Source organism: Panthera uncia (genome assembly GCF_023721935.1).
Source record: "Panthera uncia isolate 11264 chromosome C1 unlocalized genomic scaffold, Puncia_PCG_1.0 HiC_scaffold_4, whole genome shotgun sequence".
In the NCBI taxonomy this organism is placed as follows: domain Eukaryota; kingdom Metazoa; phylum Chordata; class Mammalia; order Carnivora; family Felidae; genus Panthera; species Panthera uncia.
Window position 1 is genome coordinate 5,864,875 of NW_026057585.1, and position 17,176 is coordinate 5,882,050.

General features: G+C 38.4%; 1 protein-coding gene across 2 annotated transcripts in view; it reads left to right on the forward strand.

Moving 5' to 3' along the window:
• Positions 1–17,176, forward strand: part of GDAP2 (ganglioside induced differentiation associated protein 2) — a 62,882-nt gene that overhangs the window by 35,742 nt on the left and 9,964 nt on the right. For both annotated transcript variants that reach the window (XM_049616490.1, XM_049616491.1), the window contains exons 9-12: positions 2,687–2,763; positions 3,490–3,566; positions 6,744–6,883; positions 7,566–7,620. In XM_049616490.1, coding sequence (XP_049472447.1) covers positions 2,687–2,763; positions 3,490–3,566; positions 6,744–6,883; positions 7,566–7,620 — 349 coding nt within the window. The remainder of the gene's footprint in view (positions 1–2,686; positions 2,764–3,489; positions 3,567–6,743; positions 6,884–7,565; positions 7,621–17,176) is intronic.

Below are 17,176 nucleotides of genomic sequence, written 5' to 3' on the forward strand. Positions count from 1 at the left end.
TATACCAGGAAACATGTAAAATAAGTTGATCGTAGCACTGTGCACAGGAGCACAAACCTGGGAACAGTCCGGGCACCCACCAGTAGGAGAGTAGATGAAAAAAAAGCGTCGTTTTCATGTAGTACAACTACAATTTACATGGTAATCAAGGTGAATGAAGAACAATCATTCCAATCACCAATGATACAGATGAATCTTAGCAGTCCAGTAGGTCAAACAAGACCCAAGAGACTACATACAGAATGGTAAGCTTTTTCCAAAAAACTTTTTAGGAATACATACAAATGAACAAAAAAAAGATATAAAAAGGAAAGCAAGAAAATGATGAACGTGTGATTCCAGACACTGGTTATGGGGGGGTGGGGGTTGGGGAGAGGGGGCAGGGGCCAGAATTGGAGGGGAGTGACCATGTGATTAGATATAGATTATTGTGAGAGTGCCTGCTTTTGTTTTGGCCAGGAGGTTTCAGAGTACTTATTACTTCATTAAACATAAGTAATTAGATAAGCAGTTTTTTAAAGAGAACCATGTGTGTACCCATGATGAGAGTGATTTGAACCAAGGCTAATTAATTTTGTTTTGTGCACCTGAATTCCAATTCGAAAAAGATTTTTTTCAGAGTTCATTGAACACATCGTTACTCAGTATCAGGATCTACCCTAGGGATTGGCTGGAAATACAGAGACAAATAAGCCATATTCTCTGTCATGTGGTCTGAGTAGAAGCAAACACTGGCAGTAAGTGGGTGAAGCCTTGTACTAATCTTTGTGGTTCAAAGAAGAGAACAGTTAATTCTGCATGTCTGGATCTTGCCTCCACTCCACTCCCACTATCCACACCCCCGCCAGTCCTCCTCTGAGCACACTTGATTGATAGAATTTTAGACGTCTGTTGGACTGCTTGTTTCGTTCCATCCTGTTACAAAGTTTATTCTTTGTAATGTGTGTCTATCTCATATATTCAGCTTTAAAATCTTTGAAACCAAGTGCCTTTTATTATCATTCTCCAGTGCCCCCCCAAATATCTTGAATAATACTTATGTTTATTATTTCATTCAACAAAGCTTAGAGTCCCTACTATGATGCAGACATTTGCATGTATGCCCTACACCTTTGAAAAATGAGCTAATGAACACATGAATGGAGTATAGAAATTAACAGACGTTTACTGAATTCCTGTTACATGTTTTATGCCAGGTCGGACCTGTGGAACTCATGAGACACTTAAGATCTGTTCTGTTCAGTCTTGCAGTGAGATGACTTAACCGTAAGACAGTTAGAAAACAGTACCTTTGCGGATTTCATGTGAATAACCAAGGAAATGACTCTAAAATTTTGGAACAGTACATAGGGATAAGGGAGAACGACCATAAACATAGTTCTTTTCTTGAGTTGCAAGTTATGTCTTAAGCCAGAGTTGAAAGCTATTTTGTCTTTCACTTTTCAATTTGCGTAGGTGGGTAAGTTTGCAGATTTAAACTGTAGGATCTTGTGATACCAAGTATGTTTTTCACAGACAGTTCAATTTCTGTGATACTAGCAGACATATCACTTGTTGATTACAATCCATATGTAATAGGTTTCCTATTAAATACCCTTAGTTGTGTGAGTGTACATTATAGCTGAAAGGTGTCCTCTGTAAACAACACTTTACGGATGAGGAAACAGGTCCATAGAGGTGAAGCAGCTTTATTTACTAAGGTTGCACAGAAAGCGATAGGATTAGAACCCAAGTCTCCCTCTCCTGGTTTAGTTTTCCTCATGTTGTGGGATGTTGCCCTATGTAACCTAGATTCTTCAGAGTTGCTTCTCATGATTTCAGTGCTGTGAAAGCTGTTTTTGCAAATAAGTGGCACTTTGAATTACAACAAAACAGTATGAAATAGTAGAAGAAGTACTGACCTTTCCAGAACTCTGGAGATATGAGTAAACTTCCAATTCAACTCTAGCAGTAATTGACTGGTGACTAAGACTAGCTCGACCTTGCAAGTCATTTCCCCGCTTTGAGATCTTTAACGTCTCTTCCAGCTTTCATGTCCTTTTAGCTAAAGCCAAGCTAAGCCAAGATCCCTGGGATCTGCTCTGTGGGTTCTCAGTGCAACTGGTTTGATTAACCAATCATTAAAATAAACCTGGACTTCCCACATAAAATTACCTAGTTCCTTTGTGGTCCCATGTAACATGTAAAACACTTACCTGTTTTTCTTCTGAAAAGTAAACTCGAGGGCACTGACAGTGTTTATTCACTGTAGCATTCTCAATACCTAGCGTTTTGTAAGCACTCGGTAAATCGTTGGATGAGTGAACATCTGTTTTGGATAACTGCTATTGCTTTAGGCCTTCTCTGCCATGTTGTTTAGGAAGGGAAAATAATAGTATTTGAAAACAGTGTTCATTTGAGTACTTGCTGTCTTTGTCATTTATATGAATAGTCTTCACTTGATCATAAAGGATTATTTTAAATCATGTAGTATGAACACATTTTCTCAGTGACTCATCTTTGTTTATTATATAATAAACATTGGTTTAACATTTTCTCAACATTGGTTGAGATTCTGCATAATATGCCCTCCTTAACTTCTTGCACATTATAATAAAACCTCATTCTTTAGGGAAAGAAACAGATTCCATTTGTAAATTTAATTTACAGGGGATTATTATAATAATTATATCCTTTATTTCTCTAGTTATAATCGCTGGTTGTGTCAAGCAAGATCTGAGGATCTATCTGATATTGCTTCTCTAAAAGCCTTATACCAAACAGGTGAGCGTAAGTAGCTTTTCTTTTCCTTTTTAAGGACCCCACCTAGCATGCTACTAGAAACTTCATTTTTCTCTGATTTTGTCCATTTTGCCTATGAAAAAAAATGTTTTATACTAATGAGGATAGTTTGGCTCATCATCAAGATCTTAAAAATAACATCTCAACCTATAAAATTTTCATCTTGTAGTTCTACGTTGATCCACTTCTTCTTAATGTCTCTTTTCTTACCTTTTAACATCTTTTCTGCTGTTAAAAATACCATTCACTTGCTATACAAAATTCAAACCTTGTCTAAATATATAATGGAGATGGGGAAAGTTCTCAAATTTCCACTCTTTCTCCATTAAATTCCTTTTTCAGGCAGTAATTGTTAATTTTCAGAATTGAGTTCCCATTAGTTTTTCCTGGATCACTAATGTTATTAAAACTTGAACAAAGCCTATTTATAAAAAGGCCTTGGCCCTGCAGCCTTTCCCTTGGCTATCCCTGATTTAAAACCTGCAGGAAGCCTTTATCTTAAAAATAAGTGCAGTCATCAGAACCTCATAAAGCTAAAATATATATATGTATTGTTTTCCACAAAGTGAAAGAAATCTGAGGATGAAATTTGAAAAACGTTAAGTTCCTGGTTTTCAGTCTTTTATATTTGTGTAGAATGTTTTTACAATGTCCGAGTCCAGCCTTGGAATAAAGTCTCTAGGCGCTGATCACATTTCCCGTTCGCAGGTGTTGATAACTGTGGGCGCACAGTGATGGTGGTAGTTGGAAGAAACATTCCTGTCACATTAATAGATATGGACAAGGTAAGCCACAGCGAGGCTCTGTTTTACACATGATGTTGATTTTTACAATTAGTAGGATGTGAATTTGGAATCAGGACTGAGAATATGAGAGGGGGCGGAAATGTGTGTATCTGGGCAGAGGAGCAGCCCTGGGTCTGTAGGCTGGCATGCACCATTTCAGTACGTTAGGGGTTCGGTTTTGCTCTGTAGGAGAGCAAATTCTCGAAAATACGAGAATGCCATCATGTGATCTCCAAAAACGCAGCTGCTCCGTTTCGGATGTGATGTAGCCGGAGAGTTTTGGGTTGGAATCACTCTAGGTTATAATTGTACTAACAATCAGATACTGCTTGTCTTGAAAAAAAGAAAAATTAACTCTTGAGTATCTATCTGAAGAGAAGAAGTCAGAGATGTAGTTACCCCAAGATGTCATAATTCCATAACCCCTTCATTTGGATGCAAAGGACAGATTCGTAAGAGAAAAAATGGTATTATTACTGGCAAATAAAAATAAGAAAATGATTATGCTTTTAAAAATGATTACTGGGGCGCCTGGGTGGCTCAGTTGGTTGAGCATCCGACTCCGGCTCAGGTCATGATCTCGCAGTTCGTGAGTTGGAGCCCCGCGTCGGGCTCTGTGCTGACAGCTCAGAGCCTGGAGCCTGCTTCAGATTCTGTGTTCCCCTCTCTCTCTGCCCCACCCCTGCCTGTGCCCTGTCTCTCTCTGTCTTTCAGAAATGAATAAACATTAAAAAAAATTTTATAAAGAAATGATTAGTAATCCAGGGCGCCTGGGTGGCTCAGTCAGTTGAGCATCCCCCTTTGACTCTGGTTATGATCTCATGGTTTGTGAGTTTGAGCCCCGGATGGGGCTCTGTGATGTTAGCGTGGAACCCACTTCAGAGCCTCTGTTCCCCCCCCCCCCCCCCCCTCCCCCCACGCTTTCTCTCTCTCTCTCTCTCTCTCTCTCTCTCTCTCTCTCTCTCTCTCAAAAATAAATAAACTTAAAAAAATAAAATAAATAAAAAATAAAAATGATTAGTAATCCAAAAAAAAAGCGAATCAGAATGAGATATCTTTTTTCACTTTCAAAACTGGCCTGAACTTTTAAATAATAATCATTGTCATCAAAGATGAATTAAAATGATAAAGGTGGTCACATCCATTGACCCAGGAATCTGTTCCTCAGAATTTGTACTAAGGAAATAATCTGAGTATGGAAGTAGCTGTAGAGCCCGAAGCTGCCCAAATTGGAATACTTGGGCAAGAGACCATTGAATCCAAAAGATAAATACATAGGTCATCCAAGAACATCAGTGTATTAGAAAGTGACTGCAAAAGAGGAAAACCACTTTAACAAATCATTCTTAACCATAGTAACAAATTTTGTACCTAAAAATATAAAAATTGCACACAATTTTGAGACAAAACACATTTGTACAAAAGCAGATCATTGCTTTCTGGCTAAGCCCTTAGGCTCCTGGTCACTGGTGTTTAGGTTAAAAAAAAAAAAAAAAAAAAAAAAAATTATGGAAGCATTGGACCTGGCATGCTCCCATGGGCTGGTTTGTACCACAAAACTATGACTTAAAGTTCTAACAATTAGTTATGGCATATCCACAGATGGAGTATTTTGTGACCCTTAAAGGTTATGGTTACAAAGGCAAATAAATACGGTACTATAGAGAAATATTTATAATGTAATATCAATAGAAAAGTGGTGCATTAATTGCCTATACCCTGACTTTAACTTGTTTTGTTTTAAGCATAAAGGTAAAAACTCAAAATGTAAATATTTCAAAATGGATGTCATGGTTTTGGGGAGAATTTGTTTTCTACATTTTTCTGTCATGTGGCTATACTTCCTTATAATGAAAAACATTTAAGTTAAAGATGGGGAATTTAAAGCTGAAAATGGGTATCTTAATTGCCCTGCAGGGGGTGGAGAGTGGATAGAAAGAGGGCCAAAAGCAGTCTGGTAAAAGCAGAAATAATAATAAAAATACACACACACAAATGCACAGGAAAAGCTCGACTAATGCAAATTATATCATTACTAAGTTTCTACTTGTAGCCATTTGTTTTGTGTCATTAACAACCAACATAACATTCATTCTGATCATTAATAATGTGATTGATAACCAATAAAAACATAAATCTCTGCATTTGATTTTGGCGTGCACTTGCTTGGTGTTCTGGATATCCATGATGTATCATTTCATGTAACATAATGAGATACATTGTGAGGTCCAAACCAGCAAAGTGGAAGGATCCTGTGTGTTGTTAGTGCCCTCCTCCTTCCTCTGCTCTGGTAGCAGTTGGATGCTAATCCATTTTAGTCTACACATGATAATGCCAAAGACTATCCTGAGGAGAATTGGGAAATCACCTGTTTGATAATCTTTCCGTGGTTAATTCTTAGCTTCCTCTATGTCATTGTTTATAGCTACACCACTGGGTTACCCTGGCCCTGCCCATATTGGAGCTCTGCTCCGTGTTTAATGTTTCTCTTAAATTTCATCCTTCTTATAATGAAGTGTTTCTCTAATGTGATCTGGGTCACATTAAATTTGAGTCTTTCAGAGCTCTAGAAATGCTGCCCGGCTCATTGCCATCTACTGACTAAACCTGTTGTCCTTTTCCTCATTTCAGCTCAACATTAAAGATGCCAAGAAAATTAGTCCTCCAAGTGAGCCACGGGAGGGAGGCATCACTCAGAATGTCCTTCTGTAGTAATTCTTGGTTACGTGAGAGCCATAAGTCTGCATCCCAGTAGAGACTGCAAAGATTTTCATTGAGTTTCAGGCAGAAACTTCAAGAATGATCAGAAGTCTAGAAGTTGTACTTCTACAGTTCATTATCCTAGAGAGGGAAAACCTAGCAATTGACTGAAGAACTCTTTTGAGTATATGAAGAGTTATTTGAGCACATAGAGACTGATTGTTCTCCTCCAGCCCTTAGAACAAGGCAGAAAGGGATCCTACTGTAGCATTTCTGAGAACTGGTAAACACTGGCTAGGTTCACTTTCCTGAAGCTCTTTTTCAAAGAGAATTGATACTCATTAGTCTGAGATGTCCATCTGTAGTGCCTGGGGCATCAATTAGGTTCATCTTCTAAGTTTTGCCTCTCTCTTGGCTTCTGCGAAATTGACTACTTATGCAAGATGATCTTACGTTTACTTCTTTTTTTCCTTCTAGGCTCTCTTATATTTCATCCATGTAATGGATCACATTGCTGTGAAGGAATATGTATTAGTATATTTTCACACACTGACCAGTGAATACAATCACCTGGACTCTGACTTCCTGAAGAAACTCTACGATGTTGTTGATGTCAAGTTAGTTATTTTTGCAAATTATGAAGAGGGGAGATAGCTGCTTTCTTTCCTAATATTAATGAGTAGTAAACATTGCTGTGTATTCTGTGAAAAGATATTTCATGTAACAAAGATTTTTATCACACATAGATCAGATATTTTAATATCAGGAGGCCCTCCTTAACTCCAGTGTATTTTGCATTTAAGTAAATTCATATGTAAAATTTTTGCTGCTTTTAAACATCTTGCGAAAGGGTTGGGGTCGTTACCAATCTTTGTATATAAGATAACAAAAATACTACCTTCTGTTAATAAGGTGTGTTACTCTTCTCAAAATACATTTATAAATATTATTTCATTTGACCCAGTGACCCATGAGTTTTATAATTCATGATATGATCTCAGATATTCTAGTACAGTATAAAAAAAAGGCACATGATAACTTTTTGTTAGATATGAATTTATTTTGTTTTACCTGTAGTTGGCTCTGTCACAGCCAAGAGAAACAGTATCTTCTATAAAACGGATACTTTAAATAATGAAATGTCCCCTGAATTATTTTTTGACATTTCACTTAAAATTCAATATGTAAACTAGACCCATTTTAACTTTTTTTCCCCTTTGTGAATATATTTCTGTATTCTAGCAAAGAGTTAATTGTCTATAACATGACATACTGACCCATGTTTTTATTTCACATTAGATACAAGAGGAATTTGAAGGCTGTTTATTTTGTTCACCCAACATTTCGTTCAAAGGTACAGTGTGTTTCTCTTTAGCTAAATCTCACATTTAAGTGCACTGCATGCCAGCATTTTAAGATATATTTCAACGCCTTAATTCTCACTATCACCATTGTGATGGCCAATTTCTTTGTCTACTGTTCCTTTTCAGTGATTTTCAGTCGTGATCCTAATGCTTTGGTCCCACGTTAAGTCTAGTATCTTTGTAGGCAACGCATACAGGCTGTCCGCCTCTCAGTTCTTGCTTGCCTCTTCATGCTCTGTGTTCATTGGACTTCACTCACGCTCTTGATACGGAATGCGCTTTCCTTCCTCTGCTCGTGCTAACTTCTGTTTGCCCCTCAGATCTCTGCTCAGTAGTTACTTTCCATAGAAAGCCTTCCCCGACCAGTTCTGCCAACGAGTAGGTACTCCTGCATTATACTCCCCCTTAAGATTTTAATGTTTAATTCCAATTAATTGTTTAATTTTCTACTTTATGCTAGCCTGCAGGATTTGTGAGAGCTAGATTACAGCTGTCTTGTTCACAATCACATCCCTAATATCTCTAATAACTAGTCCTGCATTTTGACTTCACCAACACATGCACTCCCTTGGTTCTTTTACTGTTTCTAAAAATACCTTTTTTTTTTTTTTTTTTTCTTTTTTGGTCTTTATTTTCTTCCCTGTCCAGCCTGAAACCCATGCCCTGTCACTTTCACTGCTGTTAATGCCTACAATATCGTTCATCACACTTGCTCATCAAAACCTGGTCGTGAGACATTTCACCACTCTGCTTTCTTCACTCTCGTATCTGGGTTGCTGAACACAGATGGAGAAATCTTAGAGCCATGTGACTGGGGGCTTCTAAGCAGACACGGAGTTTTCACTGCTAAGGCCCCCCTGGTATTTCACTAGACAGTATGTCCCGGGAAGGACACATTCTCCTCAAGCAGCCCCTCATTCCAACAGTTGGCCCTGCCTTATTCTCGACCAAGAACATCAAAAGCATCAGTAAAAAGCTTTCTGTCCTCTCCCTCCCACCCCAAGCTTACCTGACATCTGTTCCTATCCTTAGCTCCTTTTCTGTCACAAAAAAGTGTGTTTCTTCTTAATGAAGGGCAGACCTTCTACCTGGTGGTCTGGATCCCCTAGTAATAAGAGCTGATGTTTTCTAAGCGCTTCCTGTGTGCCAGCTCTTCCCAGGCATTATCTTGTTAAAGTCTTGTATCTATGAAGTGGATAGTAGTTTATGCCCACTTTACAGGCAAGGAAATTGATGCTTTGAGAGAGTAAGTAACTTTTCTGAGGTAAGCACCTAGTAAGTAGTGGAGTTTGGATTTGGATCTAGACATTTTAATTGGAGAGCCTCCACTCGTCAACTACACAACACATTTCCGTTTCCTCAGGAATTCTCTTCAGCAGTTTTTGTCTTTGTCTTTCTCCTCCCATTTTTCTGGATCTAACTCATCAACTTTTAAACATGCTAAAGCCTCCACTTCTATTTCCTCCCCTTTACAACCAAAATTTTTTAGTGTGACCTACGTTCTGCACTCCATTTTTTATCCACCTTAATTTAGTCCAGTCTCATTCAGATGCGACTCTGGCAACTAAAGCAACTCACAGCAAAATCACTGGTCATCTGCGTCCTACCTGTTTTCCCTGCAGCCTTAATCCCAGCCGGTCCCTTCTTCCTTGAAACACTTTGTCTTGGCTCCCTTGAAATGTAACCTTGCTGAGTTTTCTCGCACTTCAAGCTGCTCCTTCTCGGTCTCCTATGCTGTCCCCTCTCTCTGCTCCTGTTTATCCTTGGAATGTCAGTGTTCCCAAACCCTCATCCTTTTCTTTCATTCTGTACCTTGTTTCATTCCTATGTCTTCAGCAACCCTCAAATATATATATGCGGTTCCCAAATACATACATGTCAGGGGAGGCAGTAAAGCCCAATGTTTAAAGCATAATCCAAGACTCAGGTTCTAATCCCAGCTCTGCCAACTACCAGTTTATCATCTCAGGCAAGTAATGGAACCTCTGTGCTTTAATTTCATCTTGTATAAAACGGAGATGATAATAACAGTGCTCACCTTGTAGGGTTATTGGAAGGATAACATTAGTTAATACCTGCAAAATGCTTAAAATTTTACCTGACCTATAATAAACGCGCAGGAAACGTTAACCACTATCATCATCGTCGTCATCGTCCTCGTCCTCCTCCTCGTCGTCATTCCTGTGCTTAGACGTGAATGTTGAACTGTTGATTAAGTATCTTCATTTAGATGTCTTACAGGCCCCTGAAGTTCAACATTTGAGAAACAGAATAACTCCTGTGTTCCCCTACTCACTCCCAAACTGCTATTTATATTTCCTGTCCTAGTCAGTGGGACCACTGCCCTTCAGGTGCCCAAGCCAGGAGCCAGGAAAACATCCTATTACATCAGTTCTGTGTGCTCACTACTGTCCAAATCCATGCCTGTGCCATTAGTCCCACTGCCTCTACGTGAGCTCGTCCCGCCGCCGTCTTGTATCTGAAAGGACACAGCTACCTCCTAGTCCATATGCATACTGTCCTGCCTCCAGTAGAGCACACCACTGTTCCTTCAGGCCTGCCTAATGATATTTTCTTAGAATGTTAGTGGAAGCCTAAAATATTTACAGTGGAGTCCTTTGCAAGTTGGCCAAACTCAGGCCCAGGCAAGGAAAAAAAAAAAAATTCTGACTATATCATTGGGGTTTGGAGAAAAGAGGACTTAGTTCAGCATAAAACCCAGGATTTACGTATTTAGTAAATGAAAGGACTGTGTCATTCATGACTTCTAGCCGTGGTCAGATAAAGGGGATCATGGACTAGGATATAAATCTGAGAGTCTCCATCAAGTAAATAGTGCTTTAACTCTTTAAATATGCTAATGAATAAAATCACAAAGAAGACAGCTAAAGTTGACAGAGCCCTGGGATCAAGGAGGGCGACCAAGGAGAAGTAATGTGAAGATCTTCCAGAGAGCCGAGATTGACTAATGCTGTCGGAGCCAGTGGACAGGAAAAGCGTCAAAGACGGTAGAAGTAGTCATTATTTTAAAGCACTGTGGAGAAATTAAGATAAGTAGTGAAAAGTCCTCATTACCCTTCATAGTAAGAGATGAGTGAAGACTTCATTGAGAGAATGTTTTTCACTTTTCACTTTCTGATTGTTTACAGAATTGTTGAATTTCTCATCTTAAAATTTGCATGTAAGGGACATCTGGGTGGCTCAGTCGGTAAAGCATCCGACTTTGGCTCGGGTCATGATCTCACGGTTCAGTTCATGAGTTCAAGCCCTGCGTGAGGCTCTGTGCTGACACTCAGAACCTGGAGCCTACTTCAGATTCTGCGTCTCCTTCTCTCCCTCCCTCCCTCCCTTTTTTTCTCTCTCTCTCTCTCCCTCCCTCCCTCCCCCTCCCCCACTTATGCTCTGTCTCAAAAAAATAAACATTTAAAAATTTGCATGAAATATTTTAAGTAATTCTTTTAAAAATTGCAAATTTTTTTTTGGTTTCCTCAATGTTGGAATAGCATAGTAAGTGCTAATTAAGTGCTTATGAGAATGCTGTTTGGCCAGGCTGAAAGAAAGGAAGGAAGGAAGGAAGGAAGGAAGGAAAGAAAGAAAGAAAGAAAGAAAGAAAGAAAGAAAGAAAGAAAGAAAAGTACAGTGTTGGAACAATCAGTTAAATGAAAGGCTTTTCCTGCTCTTTGTTCAGTAAAGTTCTGATTACATAGTCTTATCAGATAACATCTGTTATATCAACGTTTCTACTATTTTGTTATGCTTAGTGGGTGGCTAATTTTTTTCTTTCTGTAGCACTTAAAGATATCACTTGACTATTTCCCCACATCTCATAATCCATTTATATTTTGTTCACCCAGTAGCTACTGAATATTTTTCTTTAATGGAGACAGGAGGATTAGGTTGGTTTTTAGCATGTCTGCTCTCCCCACTTTGATTCATTATTGTACCAGAGGTTCTAGCCAGTGTAATATGGCAAGAAAAAGAAACAGAATGCCTCTAGATGTAGAGAGGAGTAAATAATACTGTCTTTATTCACAGATGACATGAGCATCTATGTAGAAGACCCTGTGGTATCCTCAGAAAAACTAGTAGAATTAATAAGTAAGTTTTTATCAGGGCTTCAGGGTTTGAGATCAGTATTCAGAAGTCAGTTGTATATATTAGCAACAGGCAATGCAATTGAAATGTAAAAGATAATGTTATTTATATTAGCTTCAAAATCTATTAAGTGCTTATGGGTAAATAGGGCAAAAGATGTGAAAGACTCGTGCACTGTACAAGTTGTGTACATTGCAAAACATTTGTGAGAGAAAGGAGGCACAAATAAAGGAAGACAGGCTATATTTGGGGGTTAGAAGACACTATTATTGTCAAATTCTCAGTGCTTGCTAAATGTGCAGATTCAATGCCAGTCAAAAGTTCAGCAAGCTTTTTTGTAGAAATTGACAAGCAAAAATGCAAAGAACCTAAAGAACCAAGGCGATTTTATTTATTTATTATTTATTTATTTTTTAATGTTTATTTATTTTTGAGAGAGACAGAGCATGAGTGGTAGAGGGGCAGAGAGAGAGAGACAGAGGAACACATAGAATCAGAAGCAGGCTCCAGGCTCTGAGCTGTCAGCACAGAGCCCGACATGGGGCTCAAACCCACAAACCGTGAGAACATGACCTGAAGTCGGACACTAAACTGACTGAGCCATCGAGGCACCCCCTCCCCACTTTTTTTTTTTTAATGGAGCCAAAACAATTTTAAAAGAAGACCAAAGTTGAGGACCAACACTCCCTGCTTTCAAAGCTTATTCTAAAACTGCAGTACTCCAGACAGCACAAGGTATTGGCATAAAGGTAGACTAGATCAGTGGAGCAGAATAGAGAACCCTGAAATAGATTCACGTGTATAGAGATAACTGGTTTTTGAGAAATGTGTGAAGTCAGATCAGTGGAAAAAGAACATTCTCTTCAACAAATGATACTGGAACAATTAGATATCCATATGCAAAACAACAACAACAACTTTGACCCATGTCTTGCATCACATACAAAAATTAGCTGGAAATGGGTCAAAGACCTAAATTGTAAAATGTTAAACTGTTAAACTTCTAAAAAGAAAATATAAGAGAAAAAGCTTTGTGACCTTGAGTAAAGCAAAGATTTCTTAGATACAACACCAAAACACAACCCATAAACGAAATTGGACTTCATCAAATTTGAAAACTTCTGCCTTTTTAAAGATGGTTAAGAGAGTGAAAAGATGAGGCTACAGCCTGAGAGAAGTCTTTGTAAATAAGCATTTATCTGAAAAAGGATTTCCCTTTAGAATAAAGGAATCCCAGAAATCACTAATAAGGAAAAACTCAGTTTAGAAACGGGCAAGAAATTTGTGCTAGCATTTCCCCAGAGAAAATATGTAGATGGCAAATAAGCACACAAAAAGATGTTTAATATGATTGGTCATTGGGAAGGTGCAAATTAAAAATGAGGTATCATTGCACTCCTGTTAGAACGGCTAAAACTTAAAAGAGTGCCCATACCAAATGTTGGTGAGAATGTGGAAGAACTGGTATTCTGATGCAGTGCTGATCTGAATGTAAAATGTTACAGAAGCTTTGGAATGCAATCTGGCAGTTTATTTAAAGAGTTGAACGTACACCTACCATGTGATCTGGCCATTCCACTTCTAGTATTTACCTGAGACCAATGAAAATCTATCTATACAAAGACTTATACACAAACATTCATGGAGGCTGTATTGTAGCCCCAAACTGGAAACGACCCCCCTATGCCCGTCACTGGGAGAACTGATAACCAAACTCGTATATCCATACAATAGAATACTACTCAGTAATGAAAAAGGATGAAGTGTTGATGCACATCACACACGAATGGATTTCTAAGTAATTATGCTGAGTAAAAGAAGCCAGACAAGCGTGCACACCGTATGATCTCATTCGTATAAAATTCTAGGGCACACAAACGAATGTGTAATTACGGAAAGTAGAGCAGCGATTACCTGCAGACAGGGAGGAGGGTGGGGGGGGGGGGGGGGGGGGGGGGGGGAGGGGAGAGTGGCAAAGGGCCCTGAGAACCTCCAGGACTGATGGCTATGTCCTTTTTCTTGATTATGGTGATGGTTTTATGGGTGTGTGTGTGTATATATATATATATATATATATGCTTAAAAAATTGTATACTTCAAATATGTGCAGTTTATTATATGTCAGTTATATTTTAAAAGATACGTTTTTTTAAACTGCAGTGAAATACTGCTACACTGCCACCAGAATAGCTAAAATTTGGAAGACCGGCAGTACCAAATACTGACAGTGATGTGAAGTGACAGGAATTCTCCTACATCATAAGAGGGAGTTGGAAATCATGCAACTACTTTGAAAAGAGTTAACGAAAATTTCTTATAAACTAAATATATACCTAGCCTGTGACCCATCAGTGCCACTAAGTATTTACCCAAATGAAATGAAAACTATGTGCCAAAAAAGACTTCTATGAGAACGTGCATAGCAGCCTTAGTCATAGCAGCCAAAGACTGGAAACAGCCAGGCACCCATCAATAGGATTATGAATAATTAAGTTCTAGTATATTCTCGTAATGCAGTATTTCTTGGCAGTGAAAGAGAACACACTACTGATAGACAGAACCACATGCTAGAATCTTAAAAACATTAAGCTGGGTAGGAGAACCCTTACATAAAAATTATACTGTATGAATCCATTTATATGAAATTCTAGAGCAGACCAGACTAATCCATGGTAGAAAAAAAATCAAAACATTGTTTGCCTCCGTGGAGAGGGCCATAAGGGAAGAGGAGTATGAGGGAACATTCTGGGGTGATGAAAATGTTTTCTAACTTAATAGGAGTTTTTGCTTCTCCAGGGTGTGCATTTGGCGAAACAGTAAAAGTACACGCAAAATCTGTGCACTTCATCGAATGTAAATTTTATAGCAAAGAAACGGAGTGAACGTTGAACTCTAGTTAGAGATATGAATGCTGTATTTGGGGACAGCTTCTTGATGTCTGCAGTTTACTTGGAAATGCAAAAACGTAAGATCCACAGATGGATAGATGGATGGATAAATATGTGATAGAGAAAACATAAGGAAAGTGTTAATGATTGAGTGGTGGCTATGCTGGTATTCACTGTAAAATCCTTCCAACTTTAGTGACTATTTGAACATTTTCATAATTTTCTTTTGTTACAAATTCAGACTTAACAGAATAGTGTTCCTTTGTACCAGACTTATAAAAATGTGTAGCCACTGTTTGCTAAGATATGGCTTTAGTCCCTCCTCCTCCACACAGAAAGTCTATAAATAGCTATCCATCCTGTGACTTTGATGGAAACACATTACCAGAGATTTCAGAGTTAGAGCCACTAGCCTTGGCTGTCCCACGTTGGAACTGTTTCAGATAGGAGTCAGTGGCAGGCTGGGCAGAGGCTGAAGACCAGATGAATAAAGTGAAAACTGTTATATTACCTCTTCATAACATTTTGGGATGGGGAAAATTAGGATTGAGAGAATAAAACCCATGTGTAATGAAATCCACCATTATTTTATACTAAGTCAAGAACTCTAAATGGGGTGTTTGTAATTATAAAATAATGAGATGAAATCAAGGGCTAATAAAACAATCGAATCACATTGTTCTGATTTTGATACTCTTCAGATCTTTTCCAGGCCACTCCACCCAAAGTGGTAATAAATTGACTGCTCATATAAATCACTACTCTTTTTCTCCTTAGAAGTTTACTAATACAAGGCAAAGTAACAGAATTTAAACCTACCATTGATTCTGGCTCCAACTGATTAGTGCATACGTGTGTAAACAGTCTTCTAGTTTATATTGTTTTGTGATTCTGTGTTCTTGGCTTTGCGTATGTGAATAATTGGGTGAAAGAATTTATGGCATTCACAAAATATCAAAGCAGTCCTTTTTCAAGTTTTACATTTTTTTCAGTTTGTTAAAATAGTAGATAATAAGTAATACAAATTTACCTATGTAAATGTATATGACTTATAAATAATTGAAAATTAAAAGTTAAGCTATATAAAAGTTAAAATTTTAAAAAGTGAAGACAGTGCTCTTGAGTTTTCTGCTCAGGTTGCTGAGCAGAAGTTAACTGAGTTTCTACTTCTATCTACTTTGAGTAATTTTCTCTTGCAATACGTGGAGGATGTGAAGAAGGTAATGGCAGAAAGTGCGACAGAGAAATGTGTTTCTTTCACAGATCGCTGCCTCAACTTCCCCAATCCAACCGTCTCTTTGAGTTTACCGCCGCCGCCCCCATGTTGGTCCGGTGTGGCATATGCAGGAGTGCTTTCGTAGAACTGTACAATTAAGAGGGACCTTAAAGATCATTTAAGTCTAATTTGCTGATTTTATAGATGAAGAAACTGAGGCACCGATTGAAGGGCAATATATTTTTATTGTAGAATGAAGAAACATTAAACCAGCCCTAAACAGTATTAAAGTAATAAGCTCAGAAACTCTTATTGCTCCATTTGTTAATTCTTCCAAAACATATTGAATTCCTTACTTTTTTGGTTGGGCATTAATTGGATGCTATGAATATGGTATTGAATAAGACATTCCCCACATTAGGGAGTTTACAGTCTATTTAGAGAATCAGATAATATAATACTATTGCTAGCTTTGCAGTAACATGAGTAAACAAAGTGTTGTTGGAACATTTAGAAGGAGGCTCCTTTTCCGCTTTGGGTGGAGGGTGGTAAAAGAAAGCCTCCTCATTGGGGTGAATTTTGATCTGAGCTCTGAAGAACACTTAGGCAAAGAATTGAGGGAAAGGGTGTCAGGACTATAAAAGCAGCATGTAAAAGGGTTTTGAGGCAAGAGAACAATGGCACAAAAGTCTTCTGCATAGGCCCTTATAGCTCTGTATGTTTCTCCCTTTTTCCAAGTGGCTGGGGCTCCTTGCATACATAGGTAGTCACGTGTCTCTGTGGGCCATTCATTACAGTCAGTACATTTTGCCTTAGCTAGTTGTTAGTCTCATGCTTATAATCTGGCTCCTCTACTAGGCTCTAAGCTCCCTTTAGAGGAGCGGCTCTATCATTGTTTTCCTGTTTGACGTACGACTCAATGCTTAGGACACAGATGACCAGCAGATGTTTATGCCTTGCATAAATGTTTATTGTCTTAACACAGCCTTCTGGTTCTTCTCTGTCCAGACTCTACAATCTTCTAATTTTCTTAAGCTCCTTCTGGAATCTGTAACATGTCTGTGACCTCTTACTGGTTTATTAGCTACCTCTGTGGCCAGTCTGAGAGCTTCTTCTAATCTGCAAGTTTCACTAACCTAGTTTGCAGAAGTTTACATTCGTGAGGTATATAACAGCATGTGCTTTAAAGGAACTGATGTCAAAAACTGATTGGGGGTATATAATTGAGTGACTATTCAATTTGATTTAAATTAACTCGCCTAGTTCTAGCAAGGCCAAATGCCTCCCCTCCCCTCCAACATCCCCCTTTAAATAAACTTGGTAATACTGGGGCAGGGGGAGAGGGTA